The 18,723-nt window shown below is 41.6% G+C and overlaps 2 protein-coding genes across 2 annotated transcripts; one reads left to right on the forward strand and one right to left on the reverse strand.

The window, feature by feature from the left end:
* Nucleotides 1–203: 203 nt before the first annotated feature.
* Nucleotides 204–11,642, reverse strand: ngly1 (N-glycanase 1). Its single transcript, XM_074614425.1, has 12 exons — nucleotides 11,434–11,642; nucleotides 10,362–10,476; nucleotides 10,000–10,269; nucleotides 8,510–8,672; nucleotides 8,172–8,391; nucleotides 7,797–7,918; nucleotides 5,968–6,113; nucleotides 4,780–4,890; nucleotides 4,506–4,691; nucleotides 3,390–3,575; nucleotides 943–1,120; nucleotides 204–839 (listed from the first exon to the last, which is right to left on the reverse strand). The coding sequence occupies exons 1-12, from the start codon at nucleotides 11,532–11,534 to the stop codon at nucleotides 658–660; spliced, it is 1,980 nt and encodes a 659-aa protein (XP_074470526.1). The 5' UTR covers nucleotides 11,535–11,642; the 3' UTR covers nucleotides 204–657.
* Nucleotides 11,643–12,039: 397 nt separating this feature from the next.
* On the forward strand, nucleotides 12,040–15,442 carry oxsm (3-oxoacyl-ACP synthase, mitochondrial). The gene is made up of 2 exons (XM_074614426.1): nucleotides 12,040–13,234; nucleotides 14,718–15,442. Exons 1-2 carry the CDS (start codon nucleotides 12,246–12,248, stop codon nucleotides 15,118–15,120), a joined length of 1,392 nt encoding a protein of 463 aa, XP_074470527.1. The 5' UTR covers nucleotides 12,040–12,245; the 3' UTR covers nucleotides 15,121–15,442.
* Nucleotides 15,443–18,723: the final 3,281 nt, after the last annotated feature.

The following is an 18,723-nucleotide window of genomic DNA, read 5'->3' on the forward strand; positions in this document are numbered from 1 at the left end:
CACTACAAGATAGACGGCGAATCGTCTCGCAGGCAGAGCGACCAATCAGGTGGCTGCTTTTTCAAAGGCACCGGTACTTCGACCAATAGGAAGAGGGGACATTTAGAGGCCTGTTTCTTTTTGTCAACACAAGGTGGCACCAGAAACTCCATCACTGACAGACTAGACGTAAATGCATACATACATTGCCATAGTGACTACCACACTGTAAAAATATCTTTATTATTCCACCATATTATGTCCTAACATTCAGCCCTTTCACCACCACACTAACAACACTCAATTCATAATTAGACACACTGATGTAACCGGTGTAAAAATACCATAGCCAAATAATAAATGACATTCACCAATAATTAATAATAATAATACAGACACATTCACAAATGTAACAAAAACTATGGCTTTATGTTTAAAAACCCTTTACATGTATATTGTATGTCTCACAGGTTATCTGGCCTTAGTACTCTGTGATGAGTACAAAATGTCACGTCTATCATTAGGCCATGCATATTTAGTTAATCATCCTGGTTGACTGACACAAAATTAAATATTGCACTGATTGGTTCATCATACAAAACTATCATCCAAACAATTAAGCTCAAGTCAACAATGAAAAAGGAATTAGGGATCCAATTTTGTTGAGTAAAACGACTGTTAAGCATCTTCTTCTAAGTGGATGAGGATTTCAAATGAAGACTCCTCCGTCTCATTCAAGCTTTGTCTGAAGAGCTGGGAGTGCTGCCATGACGACTCCTCCTCTCCTCCATCACTGAGTGCTGCTACAATAATGAACTCTGAGGAGCCGGATAGACTCTGGAATGACTGCATCGTCCCATCTGGAGGTTCAAACACACAGGAGGAGGGGGGGATTATTACGAGGGATCATCATCATGTCACACTTTTGTATTTGATGGTAAAATATCTATTACGTAACCATACCTCCAGAGAACTCTTTAGTAGTCTGGCCTGTCTGCAGGTGCCAGCAGACTTTCCCAGAGTGGAAGGTCTGGCTGCTGGCCATGATCGATACGGACTTTATCCTCATTCCCGTCGGAGCAAAGTCAAACTTCCAGCTAATGCTTCCCGTGGAGGAGCCTTCTGTTCGAGCTAGGTACACCTGAAGGAAGAAATACAATCTGGTCATCACACCTACCGCTGTGTATTGTTCCAGGATATAAAAAAAGGTGACTCTAGTATGAACAGAGGCTGCGTTCCAAATCACATACTTTTTTTTTTTTTTTTTTTACTTTTAGTACATACTGCAGTATGCATACAATTGGCACATACTACTTCATCATAACATTGTGCCTTGAACTTTGACCCTCTTGCACATACAGTATATCTGGTGCGCAGAGGATTGTGGGTCAGAATAGCCAGAAAAGCATGCTGGCTTGCATACAGCAAAATGTCACCGGAGGTAGTAGGGCATCCTGGTATTTTTGGCACACTATGTATTGGGACATACTAAATCTTTTTGTGGCATACTAAATAGTATGGTAGTATGGGTATTGGAATGCACAGAGAGGTTATTCTCATTTCCTACAGTCCCTTATTATTTTTAAATAAGAATATTATTTTTTTTATCACTGTAGGTCTTTTCACTTCTATAAACTGCACATCTCCTTAAAACAGATATATTGTACATAAAGTATTCTTACATATTTTTATTGTAATTTTCTTCTATAATAATGTTTCTTGATTTTTTTCAATACTTGCTTTTATTTTTAATTTCATTTTCTCTTACTCTGTTCATGTTATGCCCCAAAGCAAATTCCTTCTATATGAAAACCTACTTGGCAGCATCTTGCTTTAGTAAGTTTGTGGTTGTGTCTGAAATTCCACACTAACATGTTATTTAGTACGCTGAAAAAGTACGTGAGATTTTTTTAGTATGTCTGAAACTTTAGTATGAAACCAGTAGTACGCAAATTTCATACTATTTCCCGTGAAATATTACAGTATGCAAAAACTGGACATGTATATCGGCATAAATACCCCACAATGTGATGCGGTAGTAACGACAACATTCCAAACAAACAGTGGTGGACGGCTCTGTAACATCAATAACGCTTCAATTTAAGGGTAAGTATAAGATTCCACTTTGCTAGGTGTAATACATTTTTAAATCAGTTCATACTTTATGATTCTCACAAATCATCATTTTGGTCACATGAGGGTTGGTACAGGTTACCATGGTTACGCGTCTCCAACCGGGAAGGAGGCTCTCAGGAAGTGACGTGGTAATTACAGTTGAGTGCGTGCCTAAAGATACATACTAACTGTAGATTATGTGATTTTGGACGCAGCCCTTGTTTTGGTGCTGGTGGGTTTACTGGTCTTCTCCTAAAAGATGCCCACTCTTGTTCTGGGCGTGGTTCTCATACGGTCTCGTTACAATCAATGAAACAATCAAACAATGCCTACAACTTCTTTCATCATGTAAATGTGGCCTATTAGCATTCTAATGGAACAAAGTATGAACTTTTTTTGTTAATCAAAAAGATCACTCCACCAGTTTTACAAACCAGTTTACTCATTATGGGGACTACAAGTCAGTCTGTGAAAACAGTTTTATTAAGCTCGACATGCTTCTACGCCTTGGCCTCAACAACTTTGGTTTATTAGTGGCTCTAGGGATGGCAATGTCGAATCTGTTTGTTGATCCAGAATGAAATATCTCAACAACTATTAGATGTATGTGCCTTTAAATTTGGTACAAACATTCATGGTCCCCAAAGGATGAATCCTGCGGACTTTGGTCATCTTCTGACTTTTCATCTAGCGCCGTCTTCTGGTCAACATCTTAATTTGTCCAATACTTTGACTCATGACTAAATACAGTACCTGAAAAACTAATGACATTCCCATCAGCCTCAGCTGTTCTTTGTGTTTAATGCACCACCACAGACCGCCTGCAGAGAGCGGTAAAGACTGCTGAGAAGATCATCAGGGCGCCACTACCATCTGTGCAGGACATCTACCAGTCCATAGAGCCTGCAGCATCATCATAGACTCCACCCACCCCAACACTGGTCTTTCACACATACAGTATGTCTTCTGGCAGGAGGTACAGAAGTGTGAAATGCAGGACCTCTAGGCTGAGGTACAGCTTTTATCCTCTGGTCATCAGACTGATTAACAACACTAATCCACTGCCCCCCCCCTAACCCAATGCACCATACAGGAAGCTTCACCTTAGCCTTTACACTTGATGAGACACATTACAAGTTTCTGAACCTGTTTCCTGTGCTGTTTGGGAGTTAACATAAATGTTGAGTGTTTACATTTTTAGAATATGTTTCCTATCCTGAGCCATAGAATACTGAAAAAAATAAAAGTTCAAACTGAAAAACATGGGTTTGTTAATCAAACAATATTAAACGTACCATCTTCCAGTCTTGCTCCACCTTTCTGAAGATGGACTCCTTCCTCCACACACACTGATCCCAGCTCTGGATGACCTCAGAGTCGTTGGACACTCGACAGTACTGGTCTTTGGAGGCAATGTAGCGCACATGCAGTAACCGGTCACTCTTCTCTTTCTCAGTAGGAGTGAAGACGTAACCTGCAGCCTGAGGAAAACACACAAACACTCTTATAGTCAAATACTAATTTGTATTAGACACCCGGCTATTAGGCTATCAAGCTAGGATAATGGTGACCTGTGAGGGGTGTTTAATGCTGTTGTGATTACATATATATCCATTGTACTAATACAGACATTATAAACTGACATAAAGCATTATAACCTTCATAAGGTAGGATGTATTGCAGGACTGTTGCATTAGACTGCAATAGTTTGATATAAAGTAGGTGGACCTAATAAACTGGTAACTGAGTATATACTATCATTATCATTATTTGCGGATAAACTGAAAGTTGCTGAGAACAACATTATCATTAGGGCTGCAACTAACAATTATTTTAATTACTATTATTATTATTATTATTAATCTACAAATTATTTTCTAGATTAATCGTTTGGTTTATAGAATGTCAGAAAATATTGAAAAATGTCCATCCCAGTTCCTCAAAATCCAAGGTCATGTCTTTAAATGTCTTGTTTTGTCAGATATTCAGTTTAATATAAATATAAAACAGAGAAAAGCAGGAAATCTCCATATCTGAGAGGCTGAAAACAGCATTTTCTGCCATTTGTGCATGAAAAATTACTTTAACGATTAATCGATTATCAAAATAGTAGGCTCTGTTGTCCGGAGCTACAAAAATAATAGCCAGGTTGTGATAAACTATAGTTTTCCTTTAAGGATTTCTAATACTGGGACAAAATGGAACATACTTCATTCATCCGTAATGGCCATCAAAAATAATGGCTGACGTCTAATATTGATCCCTAGTTCAACATTATAATTAAGATCATGTTGCTGAAGGGAAGAGATCGATTGAAATGTCTGTTAAAATAGGTATAATGAAGTAGATGCATTATGCTGAGGGGAGTGAGCTCAATTATAACACCATATATACAGTGTAATAAACTGTACCTGCGTGGAGGTGCCTGCATCAGCCTTCCTGGTCTCCCCGCGTGCTATCCTCCAGGCCAGAGAGCCAGAGTCACGTCCGCCCAGCTCTCCTGGTTTTGGTTTCTTGGGGGAAATAAACTCCACTAGCTCGACAAGCAGCCTCTCCGTCAGCTCCTTCTTCCTGTCTGGACTCAGGGACTGCTGCCTCTTCAGTATCAGAGCAAAATGGGGAACATTAGACTCACCACGGACATTAAGTCTTACATATACAGGGTTTAAAAGGGTTAAGATTTACCGAGGCATTGAGCCCATTGATGGTGTGCAGCAGCCAGGCCTCCTGAACTCTGGTCCTTCTCGACAAAACCTCTGGATGTTTGCAGGAATACCTCCACGTCACATCAACCACCTGCAGCACACATACAAATATTCATACTTCAGAATATGTGTGTGCGTTGAGTGAGATGTTGTCTAGACAACAGTAACCAGTGCACAGATTTTTGCTGGTTGGACTAAAGGGGATGCTAATTTTATGTCCAGACTCAAAACAATTCATAAAAACAAAACACCCTCATACAGAAATAGAATACGATTCTATAATCCTCCAAACAAACCACCTGCATAACATAACATCATTATAAAATAATTCCAGTCATACACACTAGAACACCAGTTCCATCTACGCTTTATTTGCCTCGATACCACCAAAAACATCTTCTTGTATTCTTTAGAGAAACAAAGGAAAAGACCTGCTAATGAAAAATGTTAATCCTTGTTAATCCTTAAATGAAGCAACCCTGTGGAGTTTTCCACCTCTAGTAATGCTATGGACAATGTTTAGGTCCCGTTTTGTGTGCTCTTGTGCATGAGGATACATGAACCAATGGGTTGGGGGCTGAGTGCGAGGTGACAGGGTAGGGGAATCAGAAAGTATTGAGGGACGGACTAACACATTGTTGGTTCTGATCTTTTCATGTGATTCGTTGATGGTAAGTAAAATGTAAAATGTGACCATCTTTATCCTTTAAAAGGGACAGTTGTGCCATTTATCAATCTAGATTGTTTTGGTGTAAGTTGCAGAGTGTTGGAGACAGGACGGCAACAAACAATTATTTTGCTCTCCAAAAAACTAAACTAAAATGAAATCGAAAAGTCAAACTATAATAAAATAAAAGCTAATTGAAAATTCAAAACTATTAGAACCTTGACTCACATCTAGATTGATGAATAGCAATAAGAGAACAAAAATATATTTATTTTTGATTTTGGGAGGAAATTTCCCTTTAAGTCCATAATACTTTTAGTTTGGTGTTCATTTGACAGTTTTAGAACTGACCCCTGAAATAAATCACAAAAAGTTTAAAAATAAAACTGGATTGATATCAGTATAGATTTTAACCACTGATAGTAGTAGTAGTAGTAGTAGTAGTAGTAGTAGTAGTAGTAGTAGCATTAGCAGCAGTAGTAGTACTAGTAGCAGTCTGACCTGGTCCTTAGAGAAAGCCAGAACGTAGGCCAGTTTCTTCCCCCAGCCGACCTCATACAGTAGAGGCTTATCACAGCCGTTCTCACACGAGTCACAGTGCAGCCAGCGACGCTGAGAGACCGAGTAGATCTCCGTCCACACATGGTCTGAAACATCACATAGGAACAAACTGGTTTTCACTGAGCCTTTCATACACTTTACACGCTGCATGAATTGTTTTGACATCAGAGCAAGTATGAAAGGTCAACATTTTGTGATGTAGCAAATGTGATGACATGTTGGTGATATATGAAACTCATGTGTGAAGCTACCAATATAATATTAGTGTCTTATACATCTACTATTTTAACGGTAGAATATTTTAAATTGGTTCAGTGTTTCGCAGAATTTGATTCTTGAAGGCAGAGGGAGTGTAACTTTAACTTAACTTAAAAAAAGTGAGTTTATTCTTGACCTTGTGAACAGGTTGAGAATTACTAAAGTACTAAAAGTCTCCACTGAACCTGTTTTTTTAGACAAACAATAGCTCTTACAGTCAAGGTGAGGCAGGTTGCACTGCGGGCCAACAGCCCAGAGGCTGCTGAGTACAGCTCTCCCAACACACTCTGAAACAGACCTCTCTGTTGAGATATCTGCTACATAAATAATATTAACACGGAGTGTGAAAGGTCATTCTTGATCTCAGAAACAGCAGTTTGCAAAAGAATAAAAAAAAACTCAACTCAGGGTCCACTTTTCCAGAGTGTTCAACCACAGCTTGCGGTCTTCCTTAGATGCGGATGGAGTTTGCTCAGTTGTTAGTCCTGATTAGAGCTGCAACTAACGATTATTTTCCATTACTGATTCATCTGTTGATTCATTATTTTGTCTATCAAATATCAGGAAATAGTGAGAAATGTCAATCATATTTTGTCAAAGCCGAACAGGACATTTTCAAATTAGAGGTCGCCAGACTTGGGCTCCGATAGTGGCCGATGGCTGCGCAGCCTCCACCCGTCATGCTGGATTTGCATGGAGACTCCATACATGAAGTCAATGTGCATCTATAGATCTATTTAAATGAAGGTTAACTTTGTATAAGACAGCTTTATTGGTAAATGATGAGCATGATAAGGTTGTTGGTTACAGTAGGGCATTATTAATACATCAGGCTGAAGACTGTTGCTCTGCTGAAGGCATGCCACCTCCGTGTAGCTAGAAAGCATGGTCGTTAGCCTATAATTTGGCTAGCCATAAGTGCAAGCGTAGCACAACAATAAGCCATATCTGATCATTACAGGGACACTTTTGCTGAAAACATCTGTTTGTGAGGTTATCTGCTTTTTCTCTGCTCTGTACTATCGTTATCGGTAAACCTCTCCTTCAAATGGCTTGTGTTGTCCAACCAACAGTCCAAAACCCAGAGATATCCAGTTTACTATCATAAAAGACTAAGGAAACAGGGAAATATTCACCTTTGAGTTGCCAGAAACAGAGGATATTCTGCCTTTTTCCTTAAAAAAAGGACTCAAAAGGACTGATCCATTTTCAATATAGTTGCCGATTAATTTTCTGCCGATAGACTAATCAACTAAACATTGCTAAACGTGCTAAACTCTAGTTGTGATAACTGAACCAAGTAAATGAGAACTGAGCAAAAGTCATTTGCTGATGAAGACCGTAAGATGTGGGTGAAAGCTCCAGAAAAAGCTATTGAGTGGACCCTGAGCTGTTTTGCTTTTAGTAAAAAAACTGACTGGTATCTAGGACGCCACGTCATCTACATTTCCTGCAGAACAGAAAATCTAATCAGCAATGCAAGAGCCACATCTGTTTGTCAGGTACGTTACCTGTGCTGTCCCAGATGTATCTGGCCTCGAGGCCGATGGCTCTGCAGCACAGAGTGAAACAGTTCGCCCACTCCCCACAGCGGCCCCTCCTGGTTTCAAGAAGCTTCTCAGGATTGTTGTATCTGATATAAACAATATAGAAAAAAACAAGCAATCAAAGTGTTTGTGGTCAAATTCATTCATACTCTTTATGAGTGTTTGCAGAAACAACGTTTTATCATTTTAAATTCAACAGTCTGCAATATAAAAGTCAGTGATTCCTATTTCGGCAACTTAATCCTAATTTGAATACTACTTCAAAAACGGGTCCTAAACTCCTTCGTTGGAGTAGTAAGAACTAAAATGTTGCACAAACACAAAGACACACAGACAGACCTGGGGAATCTGGTGGAGAGCTGGCAGCTCTGACAGTAGTGGTTCTCCACTCGCTGGGCTCCCCAGCGGATGTCCTCGGCGGTGGGACTGAGGGAGCTGGCGTTCTGGGTCGGGCCGTTGCAGCGGCTGCAGGGCAGAGAGTTCACCCAGGAGAAGAAGTCCTGCTTGAACCATCTGAGCAACTCCAGCACCAGGAACTCTTCCATTCCAAGTTTACACTCTACAAAACAGGAAAGCAAGTCAGTTGGTCGCTCTGATTAAAAGGAACATCTTTATTTTGCATACAGTACGATCCAGATATACAATTCCATTCTTATGAGCGAGTAATGGGACTTCACCTGGATCCGCCTCTTTCGCCTCCTTCAGCTTGCGTTCAGCAGCAGAGGACAGCTCCTGGTGAGGGATGCAGCTCCTGGCTTTCTCCTGCATCTCAGGGTTTTCATACAGCATCACGTGTTGGAAGTTTGACTGGAGAGTCACAAAAAAGCTCATACTGCTCTCCTGACAGAAACACAAGAAAACACACAGAATGTTATATTTCATTTTTTTAAAAAGCCATGGCCCTCCCTAGCATTTTCAATATTTTCTTGGCTCCCTCCCCTTGACTTAGAAAGAAAACCTGCATCACCCTACCCCCAAAATCTTTAAATAATAATAAAACAGTATTAATAGCGAGGAGAGGCAAAGCTTTAACAATTTAAGATGTAGTACCCTAATTTAAAACCCCCAAATCTTAATTTGTTTATGGAATAATAATTAATCACTATGGCCACCCACAACCACATCTGAAGTGGGATTACCAACTTCCGAATATATGGAAAACATAAAAATGTTTACTCCAACCACTCTCTATTCTTTAATAAAGAGCTGCTACGTAAACGGTTATTACCACCACGGAATGAGTAATCCAGGCAGACAGCAGTACAAATATGAATTAGACCTGTATGCATGTATAAAAACAGATGTCATAACCAAATACACATTGGTCCTGTTAGCTACTAGTTCACTGTAGACCTGAGGACGATTGATTGAAGCCCTTCGACAGAAAATGAATAAGAAACTGACAGATTGGCAGATTAATCGATAACTTAAATAATCGCTAGTTGCAGCCCTATTTCATTATGATAAAGGTAAATAAAGCCCTGAAGCAGTAACAGGATTGCTTTCCTATGCATATGGCAAAGCAGTTTTATTGCAGGGCATGAATAATTTTATTTCTCTTTTTAAGGCAACGTTTCGATCTGTAAGATCTTCCGCAGGCGAGTGTGGAGTAACCAACCACTTGTAGAGGTAGTAACCAACTCAAAAGATTATCACCTGCTTGTCAGAAAACAGCCTCTGCCTCTACAAGAAAAACCTGTTTTTCTCTTTCACACTTGCCAGAGGAAAAGAGAAAAAAATATTTATTTGGAGCCAAACAGTGTGCAGACTTCCTCCTACACTTAAGTATCTTAGCTTGGATGTGTGCATACAAAGCGCGACATCGCCAACGATGTTTATTTTATTTTGCAGTTAATCTGGCAAGAGTCGATCGTTCTAAATACCTGTGGCCACATTATAAATGTTTTATACACACATGCTCTAAAGCCGTGTGGATGTTGCCCTCCTTATCTAGCAGACTGGCAATGATTGGGGTTTCAAATTATTAAGATTAGATCATAAGACTTGTAGATCCTTGATCCTTGATCATATCTTTGATATTAAAAGGTGTCTGTGAGGTGTCTTTAGTCTCCACTGTGACCCTGCTACAATGATATTACAGCTAAAAAACACTTCATGTTCAATCACAATTTCTGCCATTTAAACCAGGGATGAAGCACATCTTTACCAAGGATGGAGGCTGTGATGGAGGTGGCGTAACTGGCTGGCTGGAGGCAGCAGCAGAGCTCTCTGGCGCTGGGGTTGGTGTTGGTGTTGGTGTTGGTGTTGGTGTTGGTGTTGGTGTTGGTGTCGAGGTCAAGGCCGCAGCAGCCTGAGCAGTAGGTTGGACAGGCTGTCCTCCCTGCAGCCTCTGATCCCTCTCTGCTGCTATGGATTCCCTGATAAGCTTCAGCTGTTCCACTGATGCAGACTTGGGGAACACCAGGTGGGTCTCAGCCTGAGAAGAAGTGCAAGAGGTCATCATCATATTTACTCACAGTGAGGCCAGTGACAGATAGGTCCTAGGTAATGAAGCTACTTATTAATTACCTCCTCAAATCCCATCTCAAACAGGCATTCCACAGCACCTTTGATGGGCAACAGCTTGGTGGAGAAGGTAGGATTGCCTATGCGGATGGATCTGTACTTATCCTCATTGGGATTCCTGTTGGGAGGGACATCATATGAGGAAGTAAGAGCTGTTCTCGAGGCTTTTCAGACAATATATTTTGTTCCTCTGGGGTGGAAGCAGGGTCTGAAATTAAGCTTTTTCCTCACCTGCCACTGTGGCAGGTCACTGAACATTTCTACTGGCCACTCATGTTTTCTGTCTGCCACTTCTGAAATCTAGGTGTAACGCTTTAGAATTGTAAACACTGAGTCAGCGGTGCCAGACCGTAGATTTATGGAATATATGATGTAACCGTAATCCATGACTACATTTGATTTAGGAATTGCTTCTTGAAAAATTATATTTCTTAATATAAGGAAAACCTATCTGCCATGGTGGCAGGTGACCTGACATTTTTACATGCCTCAGCCAACATTTACCCTGTTATTTGGCAGGTGCCAGGTGCTAATTTCATTCCCTGGGTGGAAGAGACAAATGACTATGTACAAACCAATGAGTTATGTGTTCATAAATGAGAAATATACACACAAATAACAAATTGGTGTCATCATATGACAACTTTATGTGAGACATTTACCTCATTCCACAGCCTATTTCAGAGGAAACTTAGAGGTGAATATAGAGATTTTAACTTTTTAAAACAGCTTCCTGGTGAGTCACTGGTATGCCGAATCACCCAGAACAGCCTGGCCATTGATACTTCAGTTAAGTCATGATAATCCATGCATGGGCGTGTGCGGATACACAAGTACAAATAAAAAATGCCAGATTTTTTAACCGAGTTTGGTTTGACGCTTGTATGACTGTATATGACTTGCATATATCGGGGCTCCAGTGCAGCTCTGTTAGCTGTACCCGGTGGTTACACTGCTGATTACACCATATTATCTAACTCCACTGTGATTGTGATGTAGAGAAACTCTTAGTTTTAATCTAACACACATCTTCTCTATCTTGATCTGGTGTTTTGCGTTGAGTTGACAACCTTACCTTAAGATGTTATCCGCGTATGTAAGTAACAACTTCGCGACGTCTAAGAACACTTCATTTGAGTTTTCACATAATGTTGTCACTGCTGGAGACACAGCCATGCTGCTGTTTCTTCAACAAACTAAAAATATGTTCCCCTTTGGAGGCTGTGAGTAGGAGAGCTAGCGTCGATGCTAATGTGGTGCAATTTTGGCTCGTAGCTGTCAAGGCCTATAGAAGGAGGCTAGGACACGGGTCTTGTTGTGAGGGTACAACACATGCGCAGTGTGACTCAAGCTGCGGTCGTGCGTTACGAGGGCCAGATTCTACTGCGCATGTGCAATACCCGTCAAATATATGACGCATTGATGACGCGTGTTCTAACCTCATTTCCATAGGCCTTGATTTTAGCTAGTAGCTGTTTTGGGTCCTGGGTTTAGCTGCCCTATCAACGCCTGAATTCTTATTTGCAGCATTAAAAAAATCTATATAATTGTATTTGACCTTAATTGTGTTTCATAACGCTCAGTCATCTATTTTCTCGCTCTATTTGTTTAATTATTATTATTGTTTTATTTTATATTTACACGTTAAACGAATCTGGCGTTCAAAATGACTACCTAAGATGAGCTACATGCAGATTCAAGCAGGATGGACTAGTTGTGTCGTTTCATGAATGTATTAACAGCTGACAGGTAACTTTGAAGCAGTGATCGGTCGTGTAAGTTATAAATGTAAGTTCAGTTAACGTCTGGAGGACATTTCAACTTTGTTTTGTACATTTATTCCTCTGATATTAAGAGGGAAGCTCTGCTACAAGGAGAGACACCAGCATGTCTTCTGCTCTGTCACTCTCTTGTTGGACTAAACTCCAGCTAAGACCACACAACATAAGGACACTTCTTCAAAAGACCGTCTGTGTTTGTCCAAACCAAGACTCCAGACACAGCAGCTCTGGAAAGCACGAAAGGAGGGTTGTTATCACTGGCATAGGGCTGGTGTGTCCTCTGGGCACAGGGACTGCTCTGACCTGGGACCGCCTGATCCAAGGCCACAGTGGGATTGTTGCTCTCCACTCAGAAGAGTACAACACTGTTCCGTGTAAGGTGGCAGCACTGGTGCCCAGAGGAAAAGATCAGTTTGAGGAGGAGAGGTTTGTCTCTCGTGGGGAGATCAACAGCATGTCAGCAGCCACTGTGATGGCCCTGGGAGCTGCTCAGCTGGCTCTGGAGGACTCAGGTTGGCACCCAGACACCCCAGAGGAACAGCTCTATACTGGGGTGGCTGTTGGCATGGGCATGGTGTCACTGGATGAAATCGCTCGCACCTCCGTCGCCTTCAAAGAAAAGGGCTACAAGAAAGTCAGCCCCTTTTTTGTGCCTCGCATCCTCGTCAACATGGCAGCTGGCCACATAAGCATCAGACACAAACTGAAGGGTCCCAACCATGCAGTGTCCACAGCGTGCACCACAGGCGCACACGCCGTAGGTGATGCTGCCAGGTTCATTGCTCATGGTGATGCAGTTGCCATGGTTACGGGGGGAACAGAATCCTGTGTGGGGGCTCTGTCGATGGCCGGCTTTGCCAGGGCCCGCGCCCTCGCCACCAAATGGAATGACAACCCCACGCAGGCGTCCAGACCCTTTCACCCAGAGAGAGAGGGCTTTGTGATGGGCGAAGGAGCGGCGGTGCTCGTTCTGGAAGAGCTGGACCACGCGGTGAAAAGAGGGGCCAGGATCTACGCAGAGATCCTGGGTTATGGACTCTCGGGGGATGCCAGCCACATCACAACACCCACTGCAGATGGAGATGGAGCATTCAGGTGACTCATTTAAGGTGTTTGAGGTTTTTTCAAGCATACAAGAGACAACATTTTGTGCTTACATTTCATATTTTCAAATAACATATATTAGGCCACAGTGGTTCCCATCCTGAGGATCAAGGTTGTCAGAATAGGAAAGCAGACAAAAACACATCTCTGCCACACACAATCATGTGTATTGTTTTGCACTTTCCTCCAGTACCTGCTTTTCTTTGTCATTTAAGTTTTTGTTCGTTTTAACATTTTAACATTACACAAAAATACAGTACAAATGTGCATTTTATTGGACACAGTAGAATTTCAAAAAGGGGGGAAAAAGAGAGATAAACCACCACAATAGACACCAGCTACTGTATATAGACAAAATGAACTAGAGACCATCTTGGATGGGATCACACCAGCCGCGATGCCAAATCAGGGGCATAAAGAGGCCCCTTCTCCACTTCATACCCCCGTACCTCTGGTGCCCTTGCTCGGACCACACCCATCTTCGAACTCGGCCTTCATTTTGATCTCAACTACACACCTGTAAAGTTTTGTGACTGCATCTTGCACGGTTGGGGCGCTATCACAGTGACAAAATCTGTCCACGGACAAAGTACTCAAAACCTCCTCTGTGGTAGTTGCTGCTACAGTAGGTGTCTCCAGGACCAAATCTTGCCATGATGACACACAGACTCACAAGGTGAAAACAATTCCAGCGTAGCTGTCATGGCTGGTACCCTGGCACCCCAGTATTCCCTTATATTCTGTTAACTAGTACACAAAACCCTCTCTGAGATATTGCACCCTTAATGCATCTGCACAAAATCATGCCAGATTTTGCTTTAGGCATTAATTACCCTGGCAATCATATTTTAAAAAGAAGGACTTTAAGGGCACTCTGTACACTCTGGTCTATGTGGGCTCTTCCAATTAGAAAAATCTGTGATAAAGTGCTCTCTAGAGTGCCCTTAAATGAAGAAAACATGATGAAGTGCCATAGTCCCCTAGGGTGGAACCTAAAATTGAGAAAGCATGTTGCAGTGCCATAGTGTACAGTAGGTTTGTCAGAGCTTATTATCTGAACACAGCTGCCTGCTGCAGCGAGGTCAGTGAGAGCGAAGTTTGTACCTGACAACCAAAACAATGAGCCAAAAGACACTAAAAAGGTCTGTAGAGCTGAGGAGAAGTGCAGAGTTGGGTGATTTCTCTTTGTGGTTTGTCACTACAAGTGATGCATTTCACATTAGTCATTTGCTTTATAGTTTATATAAAATATTGATCAATGCTGCCCTAATTGCTGAAATAAGGGGAGCACGGTGACATCGCTAAAAGGAGTCTGATTAGGGAGGAAAGGTTGAAAATAAACCTCCAGGTTAGTCCAACTAACGGAAGAGAAAACAAACGTTAATGTTAAAATGATTATAGAATCTGTGTTGTAAATATTCATCACAGTTTAGAGAGCCCGTTCTGAGTTCAACTTTGACCTCTGTCGTTACAGATGCATGTCCGCAGCCCTCAGAGATGCTGGCGTCTCACCGGCAGACGTCACATACGTGAACGCTCACGCCACATCCACGCCTTTGGGCGACGCGGCGGAAAACGCCGCCATCAAGAGGCTCTTCCAGCAAAGCGTTGACAACCTGGCCGTCTCCTCCACCAAGGGGGCCACGGGACATCTGCTCGGGGCCGCCGGGGCCCTGGAGGCGGCGTTCACCGCTCTGGCCTGCTACCACGGGGTCCTGCCCCCGACTCTGAACCTGGACCGCACCGAGCCGGAGTTCAACCTGAACTATGTTCCCTGCACAGCGCAGCCATGGCACGCTCAGGGCCGACGGGTCGCCCTCACAAACTCTTTCGGATTTGGCGGCACCAACGCCTCGCTGTGTCTGACCAGCGTCTGATGACACCCTGAGACTAATACTGGACTTTTACAAGAAATCATCCAGTCTGTATTCTTGATGATATGATAGAGTTTCACTGACTGAATATTTTCCAGTAGAGGTTTATTAGTACTACTGGTTGCTTGTGTGTGAAAAAAATCTGAAATTTTAATAACAGGCTTTAAATTGCAAAGATTAAAAAGCACAAATGTGAGTAAATTGTATTATGGTCACTGTGTGGAAGGATCTGGTTGTGTATTGTTATTACAATAAATTCAATATTATTATTAATATCTGCAGACTTGTGACTGGAAGGATGAACCTGGGTGTGGAAAGTAACCAACCCAAACTTGACTCTCACTCATTACCACTATTTAGGTGCCGTAAAGCGCCGCTCAAGTGGCAAATTGATCAGACTTAGAAATGAATGTATCAATTATATCTATGATTAATCGTTTGTCCTATAAAATAGTAAAATGTATTATATATTCTAAAAGAAAAAGTGAAAAATGCCCGGTATAATTTCCTAAAACCAAAGGTGACATTTTCAAAATGTCTTGTTCTGTCCGACCAACAGTCTAAAACATTCAGTTTACATCATTTTGGATCATTTTACGCTTTGGGCCTTGTTCAGCTATTTAAATGAAACCATCTGAGAAGTTTTTATAAGAGGTCACAAGCCCAAAATGTTCACTGAAACAATATCTTAAACCACAAAGTGTTGTTATTTATAAGCTATCATGTTTTTATGTAAAATCATAATCTGAAAAGTAACTAGTAACTGTAGCTGTCAAATAAATGAAATGCAGTGGAGTAACAGTATAAGATAGCATACAAAAGTACCTCAAAATTGTACTTACTGTACTTCAGTAAATGCACTCAGTTACTTTCCACCACTGCATACATGTCATTTCCAGTCCCTCTACCTGTATTAAATTGCTCTGAAAAAATGTGTTGAAAAAATTTGCATTTCACTTGATTTAGAATAAAACTCAACTATCACTCTGAAACAGACATCCTCTGTGTTCCAGCAGGTGGCGTTGGTTCACAGCAAGATGTGTTGCTGTCATGTACATTTCTAGTACAGTTTAAATTTTAGGCATTCAGTAGACAGAAAAACAAACAAGCAGCCAAACTGCTGAGGTGAGCTATCCTTACCCGACCTGAGAGCAATCACAAAATATCACAGTGCCGGGAAGAGAAGTAGCAACGGGAGAAACACTGAAGGCTTTTAGATCCATTAGAGCCGACAGAGGAAATCAGCCAATAGAAGAGGTTGGTTATTAATAAGTTCATTAAGAAGATAATGTGTGTTAATTGGCTGCTGTTTGCCTCATATATCCAAGCTGTTATAGTTAAACAGGATACCACACTCTTCAAATCTCTGACAAATTTATTGCAATTAGTAAATAAGTGGTGCTGTAGGTGTGTGCAGCTGGCTTTAATAACATCCTAATGGAGCCATGACCTCACAGTTGAGCTTTTTGTGATCACTCATGAGGCACTCTGCAAAACCGACACCACTGACTCTCTGTTGTTGTCCTTTTGTATTCAGCCTGGTTTGGCCTTTTTTTTACTTTAGCAGCGTGATTCACAACTTGTGAGAGGAGTAAGAGAGGCTAACTGGGGACAAAGAGTCCTTTATGTCCTGGTTTAAAATGAAAGTAACAGTGTAAACAGTCCCCTGAGGGAGAGGGACAGTTTTCCAAATTGTTACCTTTCTTCAAACAACGGTTATTCTGCTCCTTTATATGGGTGAAGAAACACAGCGTCCGTGTCTGGCATCCTGGGGGAGACGTATAATGTCTATGAAGGGACAATGAGTGGTCTTTAAGAGCCTCTTATGTGCTGGTTGAGAATATATGTGTGTTTACAGTTCCCCTTGACCATTCTGGGCGCTGTGAGTAAGTCACACTGTCATATAAATTATGAAAAACAAATTTTACAGTAAATTATACTCCAGAGAAACTGGTTTTACGATATCATAAGTGACACTAAACAAGTCTAACTGCAGTGTCTATTACACCCAACAAAAGATTGTAGAAGGAATGGCTGAGTGTTTGCTTTGTTCCCGAGAGTTCAATAAGATGGTCGATACCAATGTCTGTATCTGTTTAGTATGGAGCCGGAGCCAGGAAGCAATTAGCTTAGCCAACTCCACAGGGCACCTCTAAGTGCTGTAACTTTTATCTTATTATCACAACAGCAATGATTGAATGACCATCCTGGAGTATAAGCATGGATGTATAACATAGGTTGAGTCTGGAAGGTAACCCGCAAATGGCAAAATCTGCAAAAAACTTGTAAAAACTCTTGCGAGACTCGCTGCTTGACGACCTAGCCTAACCTTGACTATTCGAGGTCAATGCTTAACCTCGACCATCTCGTGAGAGTTTCCCCATTTTGGACACTACCTATTATATACTGCTCTCCAAGATGGCGTCTATTCACTTGAATGAAAATTGTGTCAAACCAGAATAGGCTCATAACTGCCTCCTGAGGCTGGAGGGGGGAAAACACCCACTGCAACTATGGCTATGTTCCAAATCGCACACTTTTTCTTTTTACTTTTTAGTACGTAGGCTACTGCAGCTGTCCTTACAAAGTACGTACTGTTGAATGCAGTATGATTACAGTTGGGACATACTACTTCGTCACAACATTAGGCCTTGAACTTTGACCCTCTTGCTCACATATCCGCTGCATGCACAGAGGATTGTGGGTCAGAATAGCCAGAAAAGCATGCTGGCTTCCATACTGCAAAATGCGACCTGATGCAGTAGGACATCCTGGTATTTCTGGCATATTGCATTTGACACACTATGTATTTGGACATCTTTTTCTGGCATACTAAGTAAGGGATAGTATATAGCTAGTGGGTCATTGTTGTGAAATAAACCACCGACAGGGCGATGCGGCAGCTTATTACACGGCTACTTACTCTTAAGAAATCAATAATTTGACACAAAAACGGTCCGACATCAGAACTGCGCCCATAGCAACGGTCTGTTATACATAGCAATGGTCTGCTATAAAGAAATAACAGAGCGTAGAACGCCGTGATTGACCAATCGGAAACGAGTATTCAACAAAGCCGTGTAATAGATCGTATGGTAGAATGCACGTAGTGGTTGCTTTTCTCCCCAATGACCACAAGAGACAACAATGAGCCCATTTCATACTTGAAAACAAACTTGGACAGGCCATGCACAGCTGAGATATATGCTGCATCAGGAGCATTTTCAAACAGTACCTCTCAGTTTTACCAGACAAAAGGCCTCAAGGGTGAGGACTATAACAGGTTGCTTTGGCAAATGTAGCCTATGTCTGGTTTACTTTCCCAACTGCAATAAAGAGCAGCTAACAGCCACTTCCCCAAGGCTGTCGATAGTAAACATCTGGGACTGTCTCCCTGGCATGCAGTGGATGAGACAGTCCCAAACAGGGCTGAACCTGGCTCAACTACAGAGACAATTGTTGTCACACACTGTAGTGATCACTCTCCAGAGTTATAAATCGTGTCTCATAGTAAAATAGACCCGTGTGCAGTGTATTGGCATTTGAATAACCTTCAAACTGGTGGATCTATTACTCAGACTGAACTTCCTGGGTTCATATTTTACA

Source organism: Sebastes fasciatus, chromosome 17, assembly GCF_043250625.1.
Source record: "Sebastes fasciatus isolate fSebFas1 chromosome 17, fSebFas1.pri, whole genome shotgun sequence".
NCBI lineage: Eukaryota > Metazoa > Chordata > Actinopteri > Perciformes > Sebastidae > Sebastes > Sebastes fasciatus.